This window comes from Mustelus asterias, chromosome 20, assembly GCF_964213995.1.
Source record: "Mustelus asterias chromosome 20, sMusAst1.hap1.1, whole genome shotgun sequence".
NCBI classification, from domain to species: domain Eukaryota; kingdom Metazoa; phylum Chordata; class Chondrichthyes; order Carcharhiniformes; family Triakidae; genus Mustelus; species Mustelus asterias.
The window spans coordinates 80436895-80464607 of NC_135820.1; the positions used below are offsets into that span (position 1 = coordinate 80436895).

A 27713-nucleotide genomic window follows, 5' to 3' on the forward strand; every position below is an offset into this window, starting at 1 on the left:
TAGGAGCGGCTATTTGAGGCAAATCCAGATCCGGCATGTGGGAAGATTTTAAAGGCCAGTTGATTGAAGTGCAGGACAGGCATGTCCCCCAAAAATAGAGGATAGAAATGGCAGGATTCGGGAACCATGGATGACAAGGGAAATTGTAAGCTGAGTCAAAAGGGAAAAGGAAGCATATGATAGGTCTAGGCATCTAAAAACTGACAAAGCCCTTGAGGAGTACAGTGAAAGTGGGAAGGAACTTAAACATGGAATTCGGAGGCTAAAAGGGACCATGAAATATCTTTAGCAAACAGGGTCAGGGAGAATCCCAAGGCTTTTTATGCATATATTAGGAGCAAGAGGGGTAGCAAGAGAAAGAGTGGGCCCGCTCAAGGACAATGGAGGGAAGTTATGCATGGAACCACAGGGAGTGGGTGAGATCCTTAACGAGTACTTTGTACCGGTATTCAAAGGAGAAGGACATGATGGATATTGAGGTCAGGGATGGGTGTGTGAACGCTCTAGAGAATGTCAATATATCAAAAGAGGAAGTGTTAAGTATCCTAAATTGCATTAAGGTAGACAAGTCCCCGGGGCTGGACGGGATCGATCCCAGGTTAATGTGGGAGGCAAGGGGAGATATAGCTGGGGTCTTAACAGATATCTTCACATCCTCTTTGACCACAGGCGAGGTTCCAGAGGACTGGAAAATAGCCAATGTTGTCCCCTTGTTTAAGAAAGGAAGCAGGGATAATCCAGCAAATTAGTGGTGTTCCACAGGGATCAGTGCTGGGACCTCTGTTGTTTGTAGTAAAAATAAATGATCTGGAGGAAAATGCGGATGGTCTGATTAGCAAGTTTGTGGATGACACGAAGATTGGTGGAGTTGCTGAAAGTGCCGGGGATTGTCAGAGGATACAACAGGATATCGATAGATTGGAGACTTGGGCACAAAAATGACAGGTGGAGTTTAATCCGGACAAATGCAAGGTGATGCATCTTGGAGAATCAAATTTAGGTGTGAATTATACTGTAAATGGCAGAATCCTTAGGAACATAAACACACAGAGGGATCTGGGCGTGCAAGTCCAAAAAAGTGGCAACACAGATGGCCAAGGTGATTAAGAAGGCATATGGCACACTTACCTTCAGCAGCCGGGGCATTGAGTACAGGAGTTGGGAATTCATGTTGCAGCTATATAAAACCTCGGTTAGGCCACATTTGGAGTATTGCGTGAAGTTCTGGTCACCACACTACCAGAGGATGTGGATTGGAGAGAGTGCAAAGAAGGTTCACCAGGATGTTGCCTGGTCTCGAGGGTGTTGGCTATGAGGAGAGGTTGGATAAACTAGGATTGTTTTCACTGGAAAGACGGAGGCTGAGGGGAGACCTGATAGAGGGTCTACAAAATTATGCGAGGCACAGACAGGGTGGATAGTCAGAGACTTTTTCCAGGGGTAGAAGTGTCAATTACAAGGGGGCACAGGTTCAAGGTGAGAGGGGGAATGTTTAAGGGAGATGTGCTGGGGAGGTTTTTCCACGCAGAGAGTGATGGGTGCCTGGAACGCGCTGCCAGAGGGGGTGGTGGAAGCAGGCACATTAGCAACATTTAAAAGGCATCAGGATGGGTACATGAATAGGGAGGGAATAGAGGGATACGGACCGAGTAAGGGCAGAAGGTTTTTTTTTAGTTTAGTTAGTGCATCATGATCAGCATGGGCTTGGAGGGCCGAAGGGCCAGTTCCGGTGCTGTACTTTTCTTTGTTCTCTTTGTGGAGAGTAAAGGAGTGTTACTGTTTCTCACTGCTAAATTCTGTTTTGGGAAACCACTTGCAACTGATCCCATGTGGAGCCAACTCTTTATACTTTGGAGCCATGCCAACTCATTTCTGGCTTGTCCTGTTGCCTTTCTTCCAAGAGTCATCACTCTGGTGACCGTCTGGTCATTTAGAAATTCAAGACACTTGACCATCTCAATGTCTGAATTAGAATCGCTTGGCTTTGCATCAAATGGAGATGAATTAGATTTTTCTGGTCCTGACTCCAGCTGCCTCCTCCCATTCCAATAATTCAACATGCAATGCTTGAGAGCTTTAGCAAGAGCTTTAAAGAGAGACCAACCCCTGCCACTCACCCCCACTCCCGCCAACATTTCTCTGCCCAAAGATAGACACTGACCATAGGTAGTTGGCTTGACAGTGGATGGCCATCCTGGCCCAGCATGTTGGAGACCATTATTGCTGGAAGGTCCATGCCTTGGTAAGCGTATTGAGGAAGCAGGCCACTGGGGGGTACCGAATGGCACAGCGAATGGTAGCCTGCATGAGGATCCATCAGGTGAAGAAACGACGGGTCTCCGAGATTTGGAGGAGTGATTGGAGGAATCTCATAATCTTCATCACCCAGCCCCTGACCGGCGAAGGACTACATGGAGGAAAACAAAAAAACAGCATAAATTTAGCATGGAACAGTAACTGGAGCAGATACCCAGAAATAACTTCACTCAGACAAGATGCAAGATTCTGATGTTCTTTCCTGGAATAAATTTAAAACTGTTCAGTTTTTGAAAATATGTAAAAGGATTGCGACTTTGCATTAGAGTCACCTTTCTCTTATTGGACGAGAATTTGAATTTCAAAGCTGCACCAATTCGCCTGTGATTTTCACAGAAAACCTTCTTATTTCCTGTTAAAATTGGTCTTCTCCAGTAACAGGGAAACTTGGTTATTGGCTGAAATGGGCACTGGTGCCAGTGAAAACCACTTCAATGGACATCTCTCATTGTCTCAAAGGGGATGGGACTCTCTCACTTAATTCAGTGTGTTGCTGAAGATGCCTGGGTTTATATCTGGGTTTTCACTCTTCCCAGGACATCTCATGACTCCAAGATTGGATTATGCTCCATGGGGTGTCACACTTTATGGGAAGGTTGGATAGACAAGCTGGAGACAACATAATAAATTAACTCCTAAAACCAAGTGCCATTCATAAAATAGTCAACAGAAAGAAACATTGTGCAACTCTTTGTTAATCACAAAATTCATTGTAATTATTTAAAACTACTGAACTTTGAAATTCAAACTAAAGGAGAATGATATATTTTCTTCAACGTTTTGAGATGATGTGCGGGTTAGGTTGATTGGCCATGCTAAAATTGCCTCTTAGTGTCCTGAGATGCGTAGGTTAGAGAGATTAGTGGGTAAATATGTAGGGATATGGGGGTAGGGCCTGGGTGGGATTGTGGTCGGTGCAGACTCGATGGGCCGAGTGGCCTCTTTCTGCACTGTAGGGTTTCTATGATTCTATGAAAAACATAAATGTACCAGTCCCAGACTATCAATGCCATGACTACGTGTAACTAATAAATAAACTTTAACTTTAAAACAGGGAGTTGGGAATTATTACCATCTTCAGGGTGAAGTGGACTGAGATGTCAGTGATAACTGGACATTTTAAATCAGACACATTTTAAAGTCAGGCCCTGTCCTTTTTTGTTCATCTATTTCCAATACAAATGCCTATGTCAATATTTATAGTATAAACAGCCTACATAATCATGTCCATAATGTCACCATATCCATTGACCAGTGGTGACACTGCTGTACCTGGACTGGGGAAAGGATGTAATCTCAGAGTGAGAAGTTTACACTGGCAATTCCCATTATATATCTAGACATGGGAACATAGGAGCGAGAATAGGCCATTCCGCCCATTGAGCCATTCAAACGATCATGGCTGATCATCCATTCCAAAGCCCTTTTCCCACAGTGTCCACATATATATTTTTAGTAACAGCAACACTCTATTCTGCACTCTATCCTTTCCTTTTCCACTGTGCGCTCTATGAACAGTATGCTTTGTCTGTATAGCGCGCAAGAAACAATACTTTTCACTATATCCCGATGCATGTGACAATAATAAATCAAATCAATCCAATACAAAGTAGGACTGTATCTCCTGGAAGGTTGAGGGATGATTTGATTGAAGTTACTAAGAAATTAAGGGGAACAGGTAGTGTAAATTGGGAGAAAATGTTTCCGCAAGTTCGGGAGTCAAGGATTTAGGGATAGAGTCTAAAATTCTAGACCTTTCAGGAGTGAAATTAGGAAACATTTCTACTCAAAAGGTGATAGTTTGGAAGTTTCTTCCACAAATGCCAATTGACGCTGAGCAATTATTAATTTTAAATCTGAAATAGCTAAAGATATTAAAGAATATGGGGCAAAGGTAGGTGCATGGAGTTAGATCATAGAGCAACCATCATCTAAATAAACTCCTTCTCCTTCTATGTTCTGAATCTAATTACAGATTTGTTCAGGCAATACTGAGGGAATATTTTCTATCATCCCTTGTGGGTGCACCGCTGCTACTTTTCACAGTAACTCACACTGGGAATAAATTGCTGAGAAAAATGCGGTAAAAACTGGATAAATGAGTTGTGTGGCTTACTAGAATTAAAACCACTTCCAGGCTTCAAGGTTGTGTAAGTGCCCGAAGTTCACAGTCTGAGGTTAATTCTCAGATTGATCTTTCTTCAGGAGCCCCACAACAATTCTTATTCAATCTGTAAATTCCAGATTATAGTCGAGAACTGAATACAGGGTACTTTACAAATAATTTCTCAGGAATTTATTGTTAGGTTTTAATGGTGCAATGTCGTTCTGTGGAACACGTGGGCGATGCATTGTCCTGTGATTGGCAGTTTGAGAAATACTTTAGGAAAGGTACTTGAGATTCATTTTTCTTTGTGCTCAATGGATTGAGGGAAAACTACTGGAGAGTGAATACCTTTCATTCCTTCTGAAGTTATGTTCAAATGCTGCATCTGTTCCTTCTAATAATTCTTCATAAATTGGGTGAAAAATGACAATTGAGGTTTTATTTGAGTGGAACTGTCAAACTGCCAATGGACATGCAGTCTCACCCGGGGAGATGGCGGAAGCGGGAATGTCAGAGGTGGGTCCCGTATTGAGGTGGTGCTTCAGGTATATTTTAGGGCAATGATTGGGAGTTTTCCTCAGAATGGAATATGTTGTAACGAGTGCTGGTGTTGATGTCGCAAGGAGGGTGGTTCATGGTTCAAGACTTGCAACCCACATCTGACAAAAAATTTCATCTTAACTAACTTTTTGAATTGAGAAGCTAACAGCGAAGGTTCAGGATATCTGATCACAGAGAGCGCGCTGTGACTGAGCCACACCACCCAAACTTCCCAGTGCAGTGATTCCCAACCAGCGAGCCTTGAAGAGCCCCGATGTGAACCATGAAAAATTCAAAACAATTACAAATTCATGTAACTAAACTAAAATTAACCTTTGTCTTCAGCTCTGTGCTCGCATCTCCAAGACCCAATGAATCTCAGGCATCCCGCACGTACGCTGGCTGGGAAAGAGTCGCACAGGCATGTGATTTAGATTTTTTGTTGGTCTGGCCCCATGCACATTGACCACTGGGACTTGGAGCTGAAGACAAAGGGGCCCCATGCGCATTGACCACTGGGGCTTGGAGCTGAAGACAAAGGGGCCCCATGCGCATTGACCACTGGGGCTTGGAGCTGAAGACAAAGGCCCCATGCACATTGACCACTGGGGCTTGGAGCTGAAGACAAAGGGGCCCCATGCGCATTGACCACTGGGGCTTGGAGCTGAAGACAAAGGGCCCCATGTGCATTGACCACTGGGGCTTGGAGCTGAAGACAAAGGGCCCCATGCGCATTGACCACTGGGGCTTGGAGCTGAAGACAAAGGGGCCCCATGCGCATTGACCACTGGGGCTTGGAGCTGAAGACAAAGGCCCCATGCACATTGACCACTGGGGCTTGGAGCTGAAGACAAAGGGGCCCCATGCGCATTGACCACTGGGGCTTGGAGCTGAAGACAAAGGGCCCCATGCACATTGACCACTGGAGCTTGGAGCTGAAGACAAAGGGGCCCTAAGCACCCGCACAAAAACTCAAAAAGGGCACAAAAACCCTGGGAGAAATGAGAGAGACAGAGAGAGGTTGCTGTTCTGAAAATCACATTGAAACCATGCTAATAAATTGTGTGTATAGTTGTGTTTAGATAATGCCTAAATATGAGATTAGCATTAAGCTGAAACTTCCGCCCTTCACTTCAGCTCTCTCCTCTTTCTGTTTAATTATGTTACCGCTTTCTCTCATTCCTCATTTTTCTACCTGAGGAAATAGTGCTCAAAATATTAATCCAAAAGCAAAATACCACAGATGCTGGAAATCTAACATAAGAAAACAAATGCAGGAAATACTGCGATAATCAGGCAGCCTGCGTTCCGAGCCGGCGCTGGAGCGAGGCAACTTCTTACAAGCTGTGCCAGCATACCCTCAAATTCTATCATTTACTCTCATCCTATACTTCTAAAACTTAATCCTAACTTTTTTAAACTGTCTAACAATGCTTTAACCCCCCAGCTATGACTGTAACATTACATTCTGCACTCTCTCCTTTCCTTCTCTATGAACGGTATGCTTTGTCTGTCTAGCACGCCAGAAACAATACTTTTCACTGTATGTTAATACATGTGACAATAATAAATCAAATCAAATCTAAATCTGTGGAGAGAAACAGTCAACATTCATGGTGATTTCTATTTCAAAATATTCAATCTTGTGTGAGCTGGATAAATTATTTGTGAACTGTGTTTTTAAGGAAATAGAAACATAGAAAAACTACAGCACAAAACAGGCCCTTCGGCCCCACAAGTTGTGCCGAACATATCCCTACCTTTTAGGCCTACCTATAACCCTCCATCCTATTAAGTCCCATGTACTCATCCGGGAGTCTCTTAAAATACCCTATTGAGTTTGCCTCCACCACCACTGACGGCAGCCGATTCCACTCGCCCACCACCCTCTGTGTGAAAAACGTCCCCCTAATCACGGTTCCCGTTACACAATTTACAGTCCAGCTTTAACAAAGGGTCATCTGGACTCGAAACGTCAGCTCTTTTCTCTCCTTACAGATGCTGCCAGACCCGCTGAGATTTTCCAGCGTTTTCTCTCTGGGTTACATTTAGATTGTATTGTTTACATTTTTCCAAGTCCATGGCCCAGGTTTCGCCATTGCTGGAACTGAAGCTATCAGTATATTATGGTGGTGGAAATCCACACATGCTCAGTATAACATTGAAGCCCTTGATTCCTGATTCCCCCTGGATTTTCCACCCACATCGCTATTCTCTCTGATGGTGAACACAGGCTGAAAATCGCCCCAAGTACTTTGCTGGAGCGCAGTTCAGAGGAAACAGGAAGTGTCCCTCAAAATGTTTTCCAGTACAGAGGCGTGCTGACATTGAGAAGGTTGGGAAGCACTGCTCCAGTGTGACTGAGCTACGAATAACCTGGAGCAGGGAATCTGACTGAATCATAGAGTCATAGAGGTTTACAGCATGGAAACAGGCCCTTCGGCCCAACTTGTCCATGCCGTCCTTATTTTTTTTAAAACCCCTAAGCTAGTCCCAATTGCCCACGTTTGGCCCATATCCCTCTATACCCATCGTACCCATGTAACTATCTAAATGCTTTTTAAAAGATAAAATTGTACCCGCCTCTACTACTACCTCTGGCAGCTTGTTCCAGACACTCACCACCCTCTGTGTGAAGAAAATGCCCCTCTGGACACTTTTGTATCTCTCCCCTCCCACCTTAAACCTATGCCCTCTAGTTTTAGACTCCCCTACCTTTGGGAAAAGATATTGACTATCTACATTGTCTATGCCCCTCATTATTTTATAGACCTCTATAAGGTCACCCCTCAGCCTCCTACACTCCAGAGAAAAAAGTCCCAGTCTATCCAGCCTCTCCTTATAACTCAATCCATCAAGTTCCGGTAGCATCCTATAAATCTTTTCTGCACTCTTTCTAGTTTAATAATATCCTTTCTATAATAGGGTGACCAGAATTGCACACAGTATTCCAAGTGTGGCCTTACCAATGTCTTGTACAACTTCAACAAGACGTCCCAACTCCTGTATTCAATGTTCTGACCGATGAAACCAAGCATGCCGAATGCCTTCTTCACCACTCTGTCCACCTGTGACTCCACTTTCAAGGAGCTATGAACATGTACCCCTAGATCTCTTTGTTCTGTAACTCTCCCCAGCGCCCTACCATTAACTGAGTAAGTCCTGCCCTGGTTCAATCTACCAAAATGCATTACCTCGCATTTGTCTAAATTAAACTCCATCTGCCATTTGTCAGCCCACTGGCCCAATTGATCAAGATCCCGCTGCAATTGGAGATAACCTTCCTCACTGTCCACCATGCCACCAATCTTGGTGTCATCTGCAAACTTACTAACCATGCCTCCTATATTCTCATCCAAATCATTAATATAAATGACAAATAACAGTGGGCCCAGCACTGATCTCTGAGGCACACCGCTGGTCACAGGCCTCCGGTTTGAAAAACAACTCTCTACAACCACCCTCTGGCTTCTGTCAAGAAGGCAATTTTGTATCCATTTAGATACCTCACCCTGGATCCCGTAAGATTTAACTTTATGCAACAACCTACCATGCGGTACCTTGTCAAAGGCCTTGCTGAAGTCCATGGAGACAACATCAACTGCACTGCCCTCATCTACCTTCTTGGTTACCCCTTCAAAAAACTCAATTAAATTTGTGAGACATTATTTTCCACTCACAAAGCCATGCTGACTGTCCCTAATCAGTCCTTAGCTCAGGAACAGGGAGATTGATTGATGGACACATCCCAATGGCTTGGCTGGAAGAAAAAGGAACAAACACAAGTCTTCCTTGTGTGCGAGAGACTCAGTGTCGCACTGTACAGTCTGTCTCCTGAAAAAGGTACTCAGTAACTGCGACTCATGTATGTGACAAAACACTGACTGTAACCATAGAGATATCCCAATCCATCTCTTTCTGCTCGTGAATGCAACGACAATGACAGCTCTTTGGTATGTCTCACCTGATTGAGGAACTGGCTGCATTTGGGGAATGGGACCTCCAGAGGAACCAGTCACCCGACAGCCAACTCATGACAGGTATGGTCAGTCAGTGAATAGGAGTTAGTAGACTGCTTCTAAACTGGGCATTTGCCTGTTGGTACCACCCAACAGAGTCCAGGAACAGGTAAGGTTTGAGTTAAATCAATTGGCTTAGAGTTTCTGCCCGTTTTATCAGCACAGTCTGAGTGCAATCCACAGAACTGGCACAGCAGCCTGTGGAATTTTAAACGTAAACCATGGGTGGGATTCTCCAGCCCCGCCCCAAGACCGGAAATTCCCACCTGAGATCAACAGACCTTTGAATGGTTCACCGAATTCTCTGTCCCGTCGCTAAGATTCCCACAGCGGGCGAGGCAGGAAATTTGGTTTCCAAATCACTTTGCCCAGTTGCTGGGCACCCCCCCAAGATCGACATGAGGAGGCCAGCCGGTCGTGACAACTTGAGAAGGATTCTTCAAATTCAGTGACTTATTAAAAAATATATAAATTACTAAGAAATTGATGAGTGTATAGCTATGAAACTCTTTGATGGTTTGATGCAGGTTTTATTAAAGTGATCTTTACTGATTTAAAATCAGGTAACTCGCAAGTTAAGGACAGAACACTTCTTAAAAATTATTCTTTTTTGTGATATATCATTATAAAACTTGTTATAAAAAAACGGAATCAGGTTTTTGCTGATACATCAAAATACATTAAATACATCAAGGAGTATATATAAATGCAAGGAAAACACCCCGTTCCATTCTACAATGCTGCCTGAGAGTGCTGGTTTATGGAAGATTTTATGTTTGTGATTCTGTAAATGAATCTTCAGCCCTCGCAATGCTTCTGTTTTTTTATTAATCGTTCATGGGATGTGGGCGTCGCTGCCAAGGCCAACATTTATTGCCCACATCTAATTGCCCTTGAGAAGGTGTTGAGGAGTTGCCTTCGTGAACCGCTGCAGTCCTTATGGTGTAGGTACATCCACAGTGCTGTTAGGGAAGACGTTCCAGGATTTTGACCCAGCGACAGTGATATATTTCCAAGTCAGGGTGGTTTGTGGCTTGGAAAGGAACTTGTATAAGAACATACAAACAAACATACGAATTAGAAGCAGGAGTAGGCCATTCGGCCCCTCGAGCCTGGGCTGCCATTCAATTAGATCACGGCTGATCTGATTGTGGTCTGAACTCCACATTCCACCTCCCCTTGACAGTCTTTGACCCCTTTGTTAATTAAAAATTTATCTACCTCTGCCTTTAAAGTATTCAATGACCTCCAATGTCCTCCCCTGCTCTCTGGGGTAGAGGGTTCCAAAGCTGCACAACTCCCTGAGACAAAAACTTCTTCTCATTTCCGTCTCAAATGGGAGAGTCCTTATTTTTAAACTGTGTCCCCTGCACTCATCTCTCCCACAAGGGGAAACCCTCTCCGCATCCACCCCGTTAAGTTCCCTCCAGATCTTAGATGTTTCAATAAGATTATCTCTCATTCTTCTAAACTCCAGTGGGTACAGGCCCAGTCTGTTCAATCTTCCCTCGCAAGGCAGCCCCTCCATCTCAGGAATGAGTGGAGTGAAGCTTCTCTGAACTGCTTCTCACACAATTTTACCCTTCCCTAACTAAGTAGGGGCGGCACGGTGGCACAGTGGTTAGCACTGCTGCTTCACAGCACCAGGGACCCGGGTTTGATTCCCGGCTTGGGTCACTGTCTGTGCGGAGTCTGCACGTTCTTCCCATCTCTGCGTGGGTTTCCTCCGGGTGCTCTGGGTTTCCTGCCCAAGTCTGAAAGATGTGCTGTTAAGGTGCATTGGCCGTGCTAAATTCTTCCTCAGTGTATCCGAACAGACGCCAGAGTGTGGCGACTGGGGGATTTTCACAGTAACTTCATTGCAGTGTTAATGTAAGCCTACTTGCAACTAATAAATAAACTTTACTTACTTTACTTTAGAAACTCTGCACAGTATTCTAGATGTGGTTCCAACAATCTCTGTACAACTGTAATAAAAATCCATACTTTTATATTCCATTCCCCTTCCTGATCACTTTCCGTACCTCCAACTGGAGATGTCCCAATGTATCTGCTATGTAAACACTGCCTGATAAGGAGACCACATCTGACATTCCTGCTTCCCACATCTCCCAGTCAGACTGCGTGTACATTGGCAGCTTGACAGTTCCATTCGTATAAATGCTAACTTGTAATTTTTCACCCAATTTATGAAGAATTATTTCAAGGAGCATGTGCAGAATCTGAACATAATCAATAATTAATGATGCATTTAATATCAATGTTTTTTCATTGATTGAGGAGTGGGCCTCACTGGTTAGACCAGCATTTATTGCCCACCCCCCGGTTGTCCTTCAGAAGATGGTGGCCAGCTGCCTTCTTGAACCACTGCAGTCCATGTGGTGTAGGTACACCCACAGTGCAGTTAGGGAGGGAGTTCCAGGATTCTGACCCAGCGACAATGAAGGAACGGCGATATATTTCCAAGTCAGGATGGTGAATGACTTGAAGGGGAACTTGTAGGTGGTGGTTTTCCCATGTATCTGCTGCCATTTCCTTCTAGATGGTAGAGGTCATGAGTCTGGAAGGTGCTGTCGAAGGAGTCTTGGTGAGTTGCTGCAGTGCATCTTGTAGATGGTACACACTGCTGCCACTGTGCATCGGTGGTGGAGGGAATGGATGTTTAAAATGTTGGATGGGGTGCCAATCAAGCGGGGCTGCTTTGTCCTGGATGGTGTTGAGCTTCTCGAGTGTTGTTGGAGCTGCACCCATCTAGGCAAGTGGAGAGTATTCCATCACTTGTGCCTTGCAGATGGTGGACAGACTTTGGAAGAGTCAGGAGGTGAGTTATTCACCACAGAATTCCCAGCCTGTGACCTGCTCTGGTAGCCGCAGTATTTATCTGGCTGGTCCAGTTCAGTTTGTGGTCAGTGGTAACCCCCAGGATGTTGATAGTGGGGATTCAGCGATGGTCATGCTTTTGAATGTCAAGGGGAGATGGTTGGATCCTCTCGGTTCTCTCTTGTGGGAGATGGTCATTGCCTGGCACATGTATAGCACAGATGTTACTTGCCACTTGTCAGCCCAAGCCTGGATATTGTCCAGGTCTTGCTGCATTTGGACATGGGGTGTTTCCATGACATTGTCATTTGTGGAAGAGAGAGCCAAGCTACCATTCTTTGGGTGAAGAGGTGTTTCCTAATTTCACTCCAGCTTTAGCTTTTGGATTATACCCCTTCAGTCCTTCTAGGAGGTAGAGGTCAGAAATCAGAGGTTTGAGATGTGCTGTTCATCACTCTGGCTGAGTAAAATGAGAGCAATTCACTCCCTGTGGACCCAAAGTCCACGCAACAGAACAGTCCTCCATCAGCAGAGTGTTGAGGTGCTGTCATATTGCAGCACTAAAGGATGATCCATGGGTACGCAAACCGTTAGCTTAGACATTTACAATTCAGCTGGCTGCTGTATAGGTGACCTAAGACCACTCAGTAGAATTGGACTCACATTCCAGGCTGCAGTTTAATAGTGCAGGCCTCAGGAAAATCTCGAAAGCACAGCTTGTGAAGTCCCAGCCAGTGGGATGGAAGGATTGAGACAGCAGCATTCTAACCACAGCCTCCTGTAATTGCCAGGTCCCCGAGAGATGAGCCCCAGTATCAAACTCCAGGACAGGGCGACCGAAACAAAAAAACGTTCTGACCTTTACACTGCAATATCCCATTGTTCTGTCTTCTCTTCTTTAATCTGTATTGAAACATTTCTTTGTCTTTCTGTCTGCTGTGGATATCTCTTTGTTCTCTATTGCAAATATATTTTTGATCTGTCCTCTATTGCAATAACCCTCTGTTTCCTATTGCATCTGAAGGTGCACTATTGGATGTGCTGCACTGCTGGTGATGCGGCATCTAAAGGGATCAAGGGATATGGGAGGAAGTGTAGATCAGGATATTGAACTTGATGATCAGCCATGATCAAAATGAATGGTGGAGCAAGCTCGAAGGGCTGAATGGCCTCCTCCTGCTTCCAGCCTCTATGTTTGGGCGGCACGGTAGCACAGTGGTTAGCACTGCTGCTTCACACCGCCAGGAACCCAGGTTCGATTCTCGGCTTAGGTCACTGTCTGTGTGGAGTTTGCACGTTCTCCCCGTATCTGCGTGGGTTTCCTCCGAGTGCTCCGGTTTCCTCACATTTTGAAAGATGAGCTGGTTAGGTGCATTGACCCAAACAGGTGCCAGAGTGTGGCAACTAGGGGAATTTCACAGTAACTTCATTGCAGTGTTAATATAAGCCTTGTGACTAATAAATTAACTTAATTTTCTATACAATTGCAGTAAAATATCCCTATCCCAATACTCAAATCCTCTCGCTATGAAGGCCAACATACCATTTGCCTGCTGTACCTGTGTGTTTACTTTCAGCGACTGATGCACGAGGACACCCAGGTCTTGCTGAGTATCCACTTCTCTCAATTTACACCCATTCAAGTAATAATCCTTCTTCCTATTATTGCTACCAAAGTGGATAACCTCACATTCATCCACATTATACTGCATCTGCCATGCAGATGCCCACTCATTCAGCCTGTCCAAATCACACTGAAGCATCTCTGCATCCTCCTCACAGCTCACCCTCCCACTCAACTTTGTATCATCTGCAAATTAGGACATAATACATTCAGTTCCCTCTTCCAAATCATTAATATATAATGTGAACAGTTGGGATCCTAGCACAGATCCCTGCGGAACCCCACTTGTCACTGGCTGCCAATCGGAAAAAGACCCATTTATGCCAATTCTTTGCTTCCTATCTGCTAACCAGCTTTCTATCCATCTCAAGACATTACCAGTCCTTTGACTATTCTGTCTGTGAATGTCTCTCTGACGGCCCTCTGCTGTTCTAACATTTATCAAACTGTTATTTCTAGTCGAGTACACAGTATATTCTAACTGTCTACTGTGCAATAAGCCCTTATCACACCCAGGGCAGATTTCTAGTTTAGTTTGTACCATGCTGGTGCTGAAACCATACTTTTCAAATTTTACACCGTTCGTGTATCTTTGAGTTTGTTCATTATTTATTTGTCTTTCAAAAGGACAAAAACACAAAGAAAACAAGAATAGGCCAAGAAAGGGTTAATTTAGGGGAGGGAGACTGAGACAGGAATGTTCACCATTCAGCTAAGGAGAAAAGTTCTGGGTAACACACCCCGAACTCGATGTGAACTATGAGGGAGATCTCGATAGTGTCAATATAAGGGGTGTACTTGAACTGTTTTTTAAGAAAGAGAAGATGAAATGCATTTCAATATTTGGATTCTTGTGATATGTTGAGTCCAAATAGAGTTCGCACAATGGTTACAAATGTAAGTTTGTAGATGACCCAGTGAACTCTGAGCCAGCATCATGAAGCTGGGATATCCTTTCCTGTCCCCTGCCTTCTCTGTGTCAAACACCTTGCTATCCCTCCCAATTGGCTGCTCTTCATGTGTAACTCAAGAGTGTCAGTGGGTTATTTAAGAGCCCAGTGCTGTCCCTGTTCTCATTTCACACGCACTAGCTTTCTATCATGGCTGGAGGGACAGTGATCAGATTGTACTAGATGTTACAGAGCATCGTTTTGAGTACAGAGTGCTCTTATAAGCCTTTCTCCAATGTAATTGTTTGACTGGTGTCTGTTGAGGATTCTGAGCATGTGTAGGTTTTGAGTCTCTCAGACAGTGTTCTGCTGGCAAGACCCGTTTTACTAGTGCTCCTGTTTTCATAGTTATTACTGTTCTTATTCGACTGTTATTATTAAACCTTATTTTATTATATGAAGACATTCCTTCTTTTAAACAACACATTCAACTACCTTTATTGTGGTCTGAAGTTACCACACGATATTTACCTGGCGTCAGAGAGCTGATTCTAGAGTGTCCAAGCGAATACAATCAGTGCGTGTCGACTCCAGCTCTTGCTGTTTATTCTACTTTAACCAAGTTCCTGCTCTTCCCCGTTTGAGATTCAATGATTTCTTATTTTTTTTTGCTACTGTTATTAATTCTCAGAAACATTCCTGAAAGTATTTGCTCACAAGTTGTAAATAAGCGAGTTTTGCACTTTGCACTGACACTCTTGTTGACACGGGTCTGCCTCACAATAACCAGTGTGAAGGGCTGTTGTCTTTGAGAAGCTGTGGAATTGTGGAGCAGAATCGGCTGTTGCCATAGTGATTTGGGCTGGAGATGCAGCGTTGTGGCAGAGTGAGTGGGGGAGGTGCGTCTCCAAACAACAAGACACAATCTAAATGGAACAAACATGGAGAGAAAGCCAGCGTTGGTTTAAATACTTTGTCCTCTCCAGCGCAAATTCCCGCAACCAGCAGCAAATCTGTGGGCCAAATGAAACGTTTAATTCCATTTACAAAGATGAATTCTCTGCTGCACTGTCCGTTCTAATCGTGAGCACTCCTCAAAATATGTATGCAAATTGGAGGCTCATTTTGCATATATCAAGGCATGTTTAAGATTTCAAACAATTCCCTGGGTTTTTCAAGGAAGATGGATGAATACAAAGAAGTCATTTTGTCGGCAACAATCTGACTCTTAATATTGGCCCAGCCACATAGATCACCAGCAATGAATTCTCTGCTCCGTCATTCAAGTGTTTTTTAATGGAGTTTTTTCAATTCAAGCCACACAGATTGGGAATTGCTTGGTATCACTGCAGCGTACATGTCATTTCGATTGTGCCATTGTGTAGATGCCTGATATTGTTTCTCATTTTAGTTGCCAGATTATTTATATTTTCCCAGGCAGGTGCGATGTGCTCAGTTGCCATTTAAGTAAATATGAATCATAAATTCTAAACTCTTCAATTTAAGATTTAACCTTTTCTGTGTGAAGGTCAGAACTCTCCAGGCAGCTGAAGACATTCACACTGCCCAGTGCAATGCTTCCAGATGCTACCATGCTTCCTGTTTTAAGTCCTTCATTCTCTTCATGCAATCTTTGGCCATTGTACATGGGAGAGTTCCAAATGTCGGGGACAAGGAAGCAAGCACAGGAGATGGCTGAGTTACACACTCACACACACACACACGCTCACACTCACACAGAGACACGCGCACACACACATTCACGCACACGCACTCACACACGCTCACACTCACACAGAGACACGCGCACACACGCATTCACGCTCACACACGCACTCACACAGTCACACACACGCACACACGCACTCACACACTCACCAACACACACACTCACACACACACACACAGTCACACACGCACTCACACACACTCACCAACACACACACACTCTCACACACCAACACTCCCACACACGCACTCACACACACACACGCACTCACACACACTCACCAACACACACTCACACACACACACACACAGCTTTTGACATTTACGAACTGGTCGGATTTGTAGATGAGGACACACTAACAGGAACAATGGAACCGAGGTAAATAGCTCAGAAATTACGGAATGCTGGACAAGGTTAATAAATGAGGAGACGAATGACAGATGGAATTTCGAATCGCATGAACAAGCAGCAGGAGGAGGCCACTCGGCCCCTCGATCCTGCTCCATCATTCGATAAGATTGTGGCTGGTCTGATTGCGACCTTAACCCCAACTTCCACCCTGTTACCTATAACCCTTGACTCCCCAAACATTCAAAAATCTGTCTGTCTCAGCTTTGAATATAATCAGTGACCCAATTTCTACACATCTCTCTAGTCGAGGATTATAAAGATTTACAACTCTCTGAGAGAAATGGGACACTACTTATTCTGAAACTGTGCCCTACTTCTCGATACCCCTATGAAGGGAAATATCCTTCAGCACCGACCCTGTCACCACTGCTCAGAATCTTCAGATGTTTCAAAAAGGTCATGTCTCATTCTTCTAAACTCCAATGAGTGTAGACCCAACCTATTCAACCTTTCCTCAGAAGACAAACTCTTTCATTCCAAATTTAACCTCGTTAGGCAGCCTCTGGTGCAAGTGAGTCCCTCATTAAATAAGGTGACCCAAACTATACACAGTGCTCCAGGTGCAGCCTCAGCAACGCCCTGGACAGTCGCAGCAAGATTTCCCGACTTTTATACTCCACCCCCTTGCAATAAATGCCAATGTTCCATTTGTCTTCCCAATTATTTGCTGTAAATGTGTTTTATGTAGCAGGACGCCCAGATCCCTCTGTACCTCAGCATATTGCAGCTTCCCTTCATTTAAATAAAATAGTCTTTTTACCAAAGTAGATAATCTCACATTTCCCACAGAGGGCCGGATTTTCTGATCCTGTCATTCCCGCCCAAAGTCAACAGATTTTTGGTTGCTCTCCAAATTTTCTGCTCATGTTCACACCAATTTCTGCTGTGGGTGGGTCTGGAAAATTCCGGCCTATATTCCATCTCCCTTGCTGAACCTGCCTGAGATCCTTTGCAAACTCTTTAGCCTGGGCTTTTTGCCCCCGGTTCAGGAGCCCAGAGACTGAACGCATCCCACTCTGCAATCCCGACCCAGGAAAAAGTGCCCTGGAAATTTGGAATTTTATCCTGGGATGACGAGGTACGCTGGGAGTTGAGCGGAAGGAGTATGGAGGCTGCTAAATGCAGAGGCAGGCTGGGCGGAACATTTGTCTCAACACACTCGCAATTTCTGAAACAAAAAAAGCCCTCAGCCCATATTCCCTCAGCTCACATGCACTCGCCATGCCTTCCATGCCAACTCATGCCACCCTCACAGGGGATTTATTCATCCCTATATCAATTTAATGCCAACCTATGGCCTCCCTGCCCACCACCTTTTGCCCTTATACCTACCATGCCAACATACCCAGTGTAAGTGTTTATGGCAGAAAACACTCATTCCTAAAAACCTACTCACTATATTTACATTCTTTCTCCTCCGTAATCCCTATGGGAACCAAAATTTAATTCAAATGCTTAATCCCTTATAAAAACAAGCATTGGAATTTATAGTCCCACTTCAAAGGGTCCATAAACGCTTGGAGCTCTCAATGAAAATGTGATGTGGAGTTGCCAGCGTTGAACTGGGGTAAGCACAGTAAGTGGTCTCACAACACCAGGTTAAAGTCCAGCACTAATGTGCTAACAAATAAACCTGTTGGACTTTAACCTGGTGTTGTGAGACTACTTTCAATGAAAATGTGAAAAGGAAGGCATCCTATTGTAATAATGGAAGGCTGTAAAATCAGCTATGTAACACAAATCCAGCAATGATAACCCTCATGGCTATAGCAAGCAAAGATACTTTAACATTCCACACAACATTTTCAAAGATTTAAAGGACAGGAGTTTTAAATGCCTTGACAGCTTGACAGTTGCTTTTGACATGTTTGACAGTCATTAGAACATAAGAACATAAGAACTAGGAGCAGGAATAGGCCATCTGGCCCCTCGAGCCTGCTCCGCCATTCAATAAGATCATGGCTGATCTTTTTGTGGACTCAGCTCCACCTCCCCAACCGCTCGCCATAACCCTTAATTCCTTTACTGTTTAAATATTTATCTATCTAGTCTTAACAGGTGCTCCTGATACTTTTGACAATTTTGACAGCTCCCTTGACAGTTCCAATGGGTTTATGCACTTTTTACGCTTATTCATATTCACTTTTAACAATCATACTTAGCACCTTACCTCTCCTAAAGGGCGCCAAACCTCCCCCAAAGATGTTCCGGGACCATATATCCAAGGGGGTACCCTACTTCTCCAAAGAAGGTATCCCACCTCTCCCTGAGAACTCTGCAAAGTTTAGACTTGCTCTTATTAGACTAGGGCTAATTTTCATAGATCATGCTTTCCACTCCTGGCCATTGAAGCTCAAATATCAGTGTTTCCCCAACACCTGAGCTTCCTTGCTTATTCCACTAACTTTCTGAAATCTTCACTGAAACCCTGGAAAATGTAGCAATGAAACTTTGGTGCAATTCACCATTTCAGGAGATTCCTAGTCAGAGTGTGAAGATGGGAGAGGTGGGGGCAAAACCCTGGATTCATGTAAGGAGCAAGTGGGTGTTAAAATGCAGGGTGCATTGGGATCTCTCAAAATGCAGGAAGTAAGACGGGCCAAATGGCCTTTGCAATCTTTACTGATGGTGTAAAGTCTGGAGTCCAGTGAGAGTTGAGGAGACAGATTGTAAACTGCACACACTTCACTTTCAAATACATTACAGCAAGGAACGGAATTAATTACCCTGTTCATTAAAATTCTAACAAGTGCGGAAAGGTAACGTGTATCATCACTATGTGGTCAGAACAAATCATCAGGCAATCTTCAGTTTCAAAACCTGAAGTTTAGGAGATTTACAAAATTCTTCATGACAGTTACAAACTGCGGAAGTTTTAGATTTTCCCCGGGACTCTGAGATGGTCCCAGCAGATAGTCTCAGCCTGAATCCTTTCCCAGTTCAGTGAGCAGACTCTGCAAACACTCGCAGCTAGAAAGATTCCTGATTTCAATTTAAGGGATGTTTACACTGCGATGGGAATGTTTATAATACAGCTGTAACATAATGCCGCGAGTTTTGTTTCCCTTCTATAATGCAGTCCGAATGTTTCCCTCAGGACCGGGGAGCTGCAGTCAGCCATATTGCTCCTAAGCACTGATACTGTCACTTGCTGTTGGCTGTTGGATTCTTGATTAGCCAATTGAAGTGACACTAAGTGGGCTTCACCACAATGAGTCACTGCCAGGGGTTTGACTATAGTCAGTAACAATATCTGGACACTCTCTTTACAGTTATTCTTTGTGACATTCACTCTGTCCTTCCCATTGCTTTCCTCTGCATCCAACTGGGTCCAAACACCTAAAACCTTTATCGACTTAATGCTGTTAAGGACTAGGAAACTCCTGTCCAAATGAAGCCTATCGCAGGATGTTTTTACCAAAACCCCACACGATTCTGAGTCCAGATAATATTACAAGAGAATTAGAGCACGAGGAAGACAAATAACTGTTGGGATTAGTTTGATTGAGTGAGTTATTCCCACTTATTTCCTATTCCCAAATGGCGCGGGGCTCCAAATTCTTGAAGATTTTACAAATAAATCGTTTTGAGAAAGTTCATCTTCTGAAAGTCCTCAGGGCTTTGCAAAATTGTACTCACTGTATGACCCGTACAGCCATACAGCCGTCACATTACCCCAGCACCCAATCATTCTCCACCAGCACCCAAACACTTTCCCCCAGCACCCAATCATTCTCCCCCAGCACCCAACCTCCACCAGCACCCAAACATTCTCCACCAGCACCCAAACACTCTCCCCCAGCACCCAAACATTCTCCACCAGCACCCAAACATTCTCCCCAGCACCCAATCATTCTCCCCCAGCACCCAATCATTCTCCACCAGCACCCAAACACTCTCCCCCAGCACCCAACCTCCACCAGCACCCAAACACTCTCCCCCAGCACCCAACCTCCACCAGCACCCAAACACTCTCCCACAGCACCCACTCTCCCCCAACACCCAAACACTCTCCCCCAGCACCCAACCTCCACTAGCACCCAAACACTCTCCCCCAACACCCAAACATTCTCCCCCAGCACCCAACCTCCCCCAGCACCCGAACGCTCTCCCAATGATTCCACTGGCACTGGGAGATTATTTTCTAGATCTGAATCTAAGAATTAAGAAAGAGTCAGAAGCTGATCGAAAATTGGTTTGATGGAAATAAACAATCTTCAGTCTGAAAGGAGAGCTAATTTCTCACTCACCCAACCAGAAATATTCAGTGGACACTCGCAGCCCTGATGATTTTATTCCCTGAGATACTCAGTGCTGCCCATGTTCAGCAGGGTGACAGTTTGATACTTCCTGTTATCTGGAATGCATCTTGTTTCCGCTGTGGATCAGTGTCAGATAGGAAACACTCGGACAGTCCAAGGGACGCTAGATCAACATGGCAATGGAACAGCTTAGCCTTCTAAACAGAATTCTGTGAAACGAGGTGGGTTTGAATGAGTTAAAAACTCTCCCACTGTCTCCATTATAGTGACTGGGTCATATCACCCCAGGGTTAGTGATGCCTCCGACTCTCCAAGTTTAATTTGAACCTTCTGTGCGTTCATATACATAACCACTCAATCCTGACTCCAATTTTTTGGAACATTGACTCCAATTGTTTGTCCTGTTTTTTTTCATTTCTTCAATTCCTCTTACTACAAAAACTGTAAATAAAATGTCTCCCCATTATCGTGGGGCCTCTTGCTTCATTATTATTTGTATAGCTGAGTTTCTGTTTCTCGCTCAATGTTAGTAATTCTGCTTTCGTTGTTTGGTCTGAAACTTCCCCGACTCCTTTCTGTATTTGTCTCAATCAGCGGTGGGTAACCTGCAGCCCAGGGGCCACAAGCAGCCAATCAGGGTGCTGAGTGCGGCCCCACGAGACATTGTGTTGACCGTTGCCCGGGCGCCGGGTCGCCACATTCCGCTGATTTCCATCCGTGGAGTTTTTTTCCTGCCGGTCTGACTGAAGTGATTTGTACGTAAAGCAAGGGCGAGTGAAGTGAGGCGCGTGCTGATTGCTCTGTGAGAACTGTGCGCTCCCTCTGTGTCCAAAGGGTCAATATTTCTTTTGCTTTTACCATTTGAAGTTGACGACAGTTCTATTAATATATAAAAGATTTTCTATAACTCTTTATGAAATATTCGGGGTGTGTGGTGATTGTCCCTTTAAGGACAACACAGCAGAAGAGGGTCACCTGGCTAGAGGGACCAATTGGGACTGAGAGTGGGTAATCACCCCAGGGAGTGCAGTCCTATTTTCGGTAGAAGACAGTCTGTAAACATGTAGAAGGGATGTAGGGACTGGGGCAGCCGGGGGACTGCCAGCCTCTGTACGGTTTTCCCTTGTTAATAAATACCTTCTGTGAACGTGACAACGTTAGTGATTTTACATTATTACAGCGTATATTAAATGTATTTAATCATATTCACGGAGCGATGGTTAGTGAACAAGCCTGATTTCAATCTTGTGGCCCACTCTTTCAGCCCACGCACCAGCCTAGTTTCCCCATCACCTTATTAACCCCTCTTCACAGTTTTTGTTGAGCTATTGCAGCAACTTTAGAGTAAATTTTCCAAACCTCGGGTCTGCTCAGACTCACTCAGTGGATCAAGGTCAGAGAATTGGAGCACATTGCCTCGGAAATTAGGAATTCTAAAAATCAGGTGCGTCGACCTTTTGCGGTCAGGTCGCTGACCCACAATCCTTCAGGATGAGGTTCAGCACTCTTTCTAAACTGTGTCCAATTGCAAGAGGCAGATGCAAGCAATGTATTCTGTTTCGAATCATTATTTAAGATGTGGGCAGTTCTGCCAAGCCTGGTGTCCGCTGTCCATCCTTTACCCTGCAAAGATTTAAATGGACTTTCTTACAGTCCGAGGATATCCTCATGAAGGGAATTCCAGGATTGGCAACTGACTGGAACTGTGCCAGACAACACTCTGTGGCAAGGTGCGTTGCTGCGCTCCTGGGGCAATCACATAGTGGTAATAGTATTAGATTGCTAATCCAGATGCCCAGACTAGTGGTCTGGAGACATGAGTTCAAATCCCAGCATGGAGCTGGGAGAATTTAAATTCAGTTAATTAAATAAATCTGGAATTTAAAAAGCTGATAGAAACATAGAAAAACTACAGCACAATACAGGCCCTTCGGCCCACAAAGTTGTACCGAACATGTCCCTACTTTAGCGATTACTAGGCTTACCTATAACCCTCTATCTTACTAAGTTCCATGTACTTATCTAAAAGTCTCTTAAAACACCCTATCGAATCCGCCTCCACCACCGTTGCTGGCAGCCCATTCCACGCACCCACCACCCTCTGAGTGAAAAACTTACCCCTGACATCTCCTCTGTACCTACTCCCCAGCACCTTAAACCTGTGTCCTCTTGTGGCAACCATTTCAGCCCTGGGAAAAAGCCTGACTATCTACTCGATCAGTACCTCTCAACATCTTATACACCTCTATGAGGTCACCCCTCATCCTTCGTCTCTCCAAGGAGAAAAGGCCAAGCTCACTCAACCTATCCGCATAAGGCATTCACCCCAACCCAGGCAACATCCTTGTAAATCTCCTCTGCACTCTTTCTATGGCTTCCACATCCTTCCTGTAATGAGGCGACCAGAACTGAGCACAGTACTCCAAGTGTGGTCTGACCAGGGTCTTATATAGCTGCAACATTATCTCACGACTTCTAAACTCAATTCCTCGATTGATGAAGGCCAGTACACCATACGCCTTCTTAACCACAGCCTCAACCTGCACAGCTGCTTTGAGCGTCCCATGAACTTGGATCCCAAGATCCTTCTGATCTTCCACTCTGCCAAGAGTCCTACCATTAATATTATATTCCGCCATCCTATTTGACCTGCCAAAATGAACCACCTCACACTTATCTGGGTTGAACTCCATCTGCCACTTCTCCGCCCAGTCTTGCATCCTATCAATGTCTCGCTGCAACTTCTGACATCCCTCCACACTATCCACAACACCTCCAACCTTTGTGTCATCAGCAAACTTACCAACCCATCCCTCCACTTCCTCATCCAGGTCATTTATAAAAATCACAAAGAGTAAGGGTCCCAGAACAGATCCCTGGGGCACTCCACTGGTGACCGACCTCCATGCAGAATATGACCCATCTATAACCACTCTTTGCCTTCTGTGGGCAAGCCAGTTCTGGATCCACAAAGCAATGTCCCCTTGGATCCCATGCCCCTCACTTTCTCAATAAGCCTTGCATGGGGCACCTTATCAAATGCCTTGCTGAAGTCCATATAAACTACATCTACTACTCTTCCTTCATCAATGTGTTTAGTCACATCCTGAAAAAATTCAATCAGGCTCGTAAGGCATGATCTGCCTTTGACAAAGTCATGCTGACTATTCTTAATCATATTATACCTCTCCAAATGTTCATAAATCCTGCCTCTCAGGATCTTCTCCATCAACTTACCAACCACTGAGGTTAGACTCATTGGTCTATAATTTCCAGGGCTATCTCTACTCCCTTTCTTGAATAAAGGAACAACATCCACAATCCTCCAATCCTCCGGAACCTCTCCCGTCTCCATTGATGATGCAAAGATCGTCGCCAGAGGCTCAGCAATCTCCTCCCTCGCCTCCCACAGTAGCCTGGGGAACATCTCATCCGGTCCCGGCGACTTATCTAACTTGATGCTTTTCAAAAGCTCCAACACATCCTCTTTCTTGATATCTACATGCTCAAGCTTTTCAGTCCGCTGCAAGTCTGCACTACAACCACCAAGATCCTTTTCCATACTGAAGTAAAGTATTCATTAAGTACCTCTGCTATTTCTTCCGGTTCCATACATACTTCCCCACCGTCACATTTGATAGGTCCTATTCTTTCACGTCTTATCCTCTTGCTCTTCACATACTTGTAGAATGCCTTGGGGTTTTCCTTAATCCTGCCTGCCAAGGCCTTCTCATGACCCCTTCTGGCTCTCCTAATTTCCTTCTTAAGATCCTTCCTGTTAGCCGTATACTCTTCAAGATCTCTAACATTACCTAGCTCCCGGAACCTTTTGTAAGCTTTTCTTTTCTTCTTGACTAGATTCATTACAGCCTTTGTACACCACGGTTCCTGTAACCTGCCATAACTTCCCTGTCTCATTGGAACGTTGCTATGCAGAACTCCAGACAAATATTCCCTGAAAATTTGCCACATTTCTTCCGTACATTTCCCTGAGAAAACCTCTTTCCAATTTAAGCCTCCAATTTCCTGCCTGATAGCCTCATAATTCCCCTTACTCCAATTAAACACTTTTCTAACTTGTCTGATCCTATCTCTCTCCAATGCTATTGTAAAAGAGATAGAATTATGATCACTATCTCCAAAATGCTCTCCCACTGACAGATCTGACACCTGCCCAGGTTCATTTCCCAATACCAAATCAAGTACAGCCTCTTCTCTTGTAGTCTTATCTACATACTGTGTCAAGAAACCCTCCTGAACACACCTAACAAACTCCTCCCCATCTACACCCCTTACTCTAGGAAGATTCCTATCAATATTTGGGAAATTAAAATCTCCCATCACGACAACTCTGTTATTATTACACCTTTCCAGGATCTGTTTCCCTATCTGCTCCTCAACATCCCTGTTACTATTGGGCGGCCTATAGAAAACACCCAGTAAAGTTATTGACCCCTTCCTGTTCCTAACCTCCACCCACAGAGACTCCGTAGACAATCCCTCCATGGTGTCCATCTTTTCTGCAGCCGTGACACTATCTCTGATCAACAGTGCCACTCCCCCCTCTTTTGCCTCCCTCCCTGTCCCTTCTGAAACATCTGAAACCCGGCACTTGAAGTAACCAGTCCTGTCCCTGAGTCATCCAAATCTCTGTAATGGCCACCACATCATATTTCCAAGTAGTGATCCAAGCTCTAAGCTCATCCACTTTGTTCACAACACTCCTTGCGTTAAAATAGACACATCTCAAACCTTCGGTCTGAGCGCTCCCCTTCTCTATCGCCTGCCTATCCTCCCTCTCACACTGTCGGCAAGCTTTCTCTATTTGTGAGCTAACCTCCTCCCTCCCAGTCACTTCAATTTGATTCCCACCCTCCAACCATTCTAGTTTAAACTCTCCCCAGTAGCCTTAGCAAACCTCCCCGCCAGGATATTGGTCCCCCTGGGATTCAAGTGCAACCCGTCCTTATTGTACAGGTCACACCTGCCCCAAAAAAGGTCCCAATGATCCAGAAACCTGAATCCCTGCCCCCTGCTCCAATCCCTCAGCCACGCATTTATCCTCCATCTCATTCCATTCCTACTCTCACTGTCGCGTGGCACAGGCAGCAATCCTGAGATTACTACCTTTGCGGTCCTTCTTCTCAACTCCCTTCCCAACTCCCTATATTCTCCTTTCAGGACCTCTTCCCTTTTCCTACCTATGTCATTGGTACCAATATGTACCACGACCTCTGGCTCTTCTCCCTCCCACTTCAGGATATCTTGGACGCGATCAGAAACATCCCGGATCCTGGCAGCAGGGAGGCAAACTACCATCCGAGTTTCTTGTCTGCGTCCACAGAATCGCCTGTCCGACCCCCTCACTATAGAGTCCCCTATCACTACTGCCTTCCTCCTCCTTTCCCGACCCTTCTGAGCTGCCGGGCCGGGCTCTGCGCCGGAGGCACAGCCACTGTTGCTTCCCCCAGGTAGGCTGTCCCCCCCCAACAGCACTCAAACAGGAGTACTTATTGTTAATAGAACATAGAACAGTACAGCACAGAACAGGCCCTTCAGCCCACGATGTTGTGCCGAGCTTTGTCTGAAACCCAGATCAAGCTATTTCCTCCCTATCATCCCGATGTGCTCCATGTGCCTATCCAATAGCTTCTTAAATGTTCCTAAAGTTTCTGACTCCACTATCCCTGCAGGCAGTCCATTCCACACCCCAACCACTCTCTGAGTAAAAAAACCTACCTCGGACATCCTTCCCATATCTCCCACCATGAACCCTATAGTTATGCCCCCTAGTTACCGCTCCATTCCACCGAGGAAATAGTCTTTGAACGTTCACTCTATCTATCCCCCTCATCATCTTATAAACCTCTATCAAGTCTCCGCTCCAAAGAGAAAAGCCCAAGTTCCTTCAACCTTTCCTCATAAGACCTACCGTCCAAACCAGGCAGCATCCTGGTAAATCTCCTTTGCACTCTTTCCAGTGTCTCCACATCCTCCTTATAGTGAGGTGACCAGAACTGCACACAATATTCCAAATGTGGTTTCACCAAGGTCCTGTACAGTTGCAGCATAACCCCATGGCTCTTAAACTCCAACCCCCTGTTAATGAACGCCAACACACTATAGGCCTTCTTCACGGCTCTATCCACTTGAGTGGCAACCTTCAGAGATCTGTGGATATGAACCCCAAGATCTCTCTGTTCCTCCACATTCTTCAGAACCCTACCTTTGACCCTGTAATCCACATTCAAATTTGTCCCACCAAAATGAATCACCTCGCATTTATCAGGGTTAAACTCCATTTGCCATTTTTCAGCCCAGTCTGCATCCTATCAATGTCTCTTTGCAGCCTACAACAGCCCTCCACCTCATCCACTACTCCACCAATCTTGGTGTCGTCAGCAAATTTACTGATCCACCCTTCAGCCCCCTCCTCCAAGTCATTTATAAAAATTACAAATAGCAGAGGACCAAGCACTGATCCCTGTGGCACTCTGCTGGTAACTGGTTTCCAGTCTGAAAATTTTCCATCCACCACACCCTCTGTCTTCTGTTAGGTGGCCAGTTACCTATCCAATCGGCCAAACTTCCCTCTATCCCACACATCCTTACTTTCTTCATAAGCCGACCATGGGGGACTTTAAGGGGCACAGCCACTGGGGTTCTCTCTAGTACCTGACCTTTCCCCCTCCCCTTCCTAACCGTGACCCACCTGTCTGCCTCCCGTGGCCCCGGTGTGACCACCTGCCTGTAACTCCTCTCTATCACCTCCTCATTCTCCCTGACCAGACGAAGGTCATCGAGCTGCAGTTCCAGTTCCCTAACGTGGTCTCTTAGGAGCTGCAGTTTGACGCACCTGGCGCAGATATGTACATCCGGGAGGCTAGGAGAGTCCAGGACCTCCCACATCCGACACCGAGAACAACAAACTGGCCTCACACTCATAATTCCCCCTTTCTTCAAATAACACAGGAAAAACTAAGAACTAAACCTAC

The 27713-nt window shown here is 45.0% G+C and overlaps 1 protein-coding gene across 3 annotated transcripts in view; it reads right to left on the bottom strand.

Annotated features, from left to right (window-relative positions):
- Window positions 1-27713, bottom strand: part of tox2 (TOX high mobility group box family member 2) — a 186593-nt gene that overhangs the window by 54421 nt on the left and 104459 nt on the right. For all 3 annotated transcript variants that reach the window (XM_078236953.1, XM_078236951.1, XM_078236952.1), the window contains exon 3: window positions 2162-2407. In XM_078236953.1, the coding sequence (XP_078093079.1) occupies window positions 2162-2407 (246 nt within the window). The remainder of the gene's footprint in view (window positions 1-2161; window positions 2408-27713) is intronic.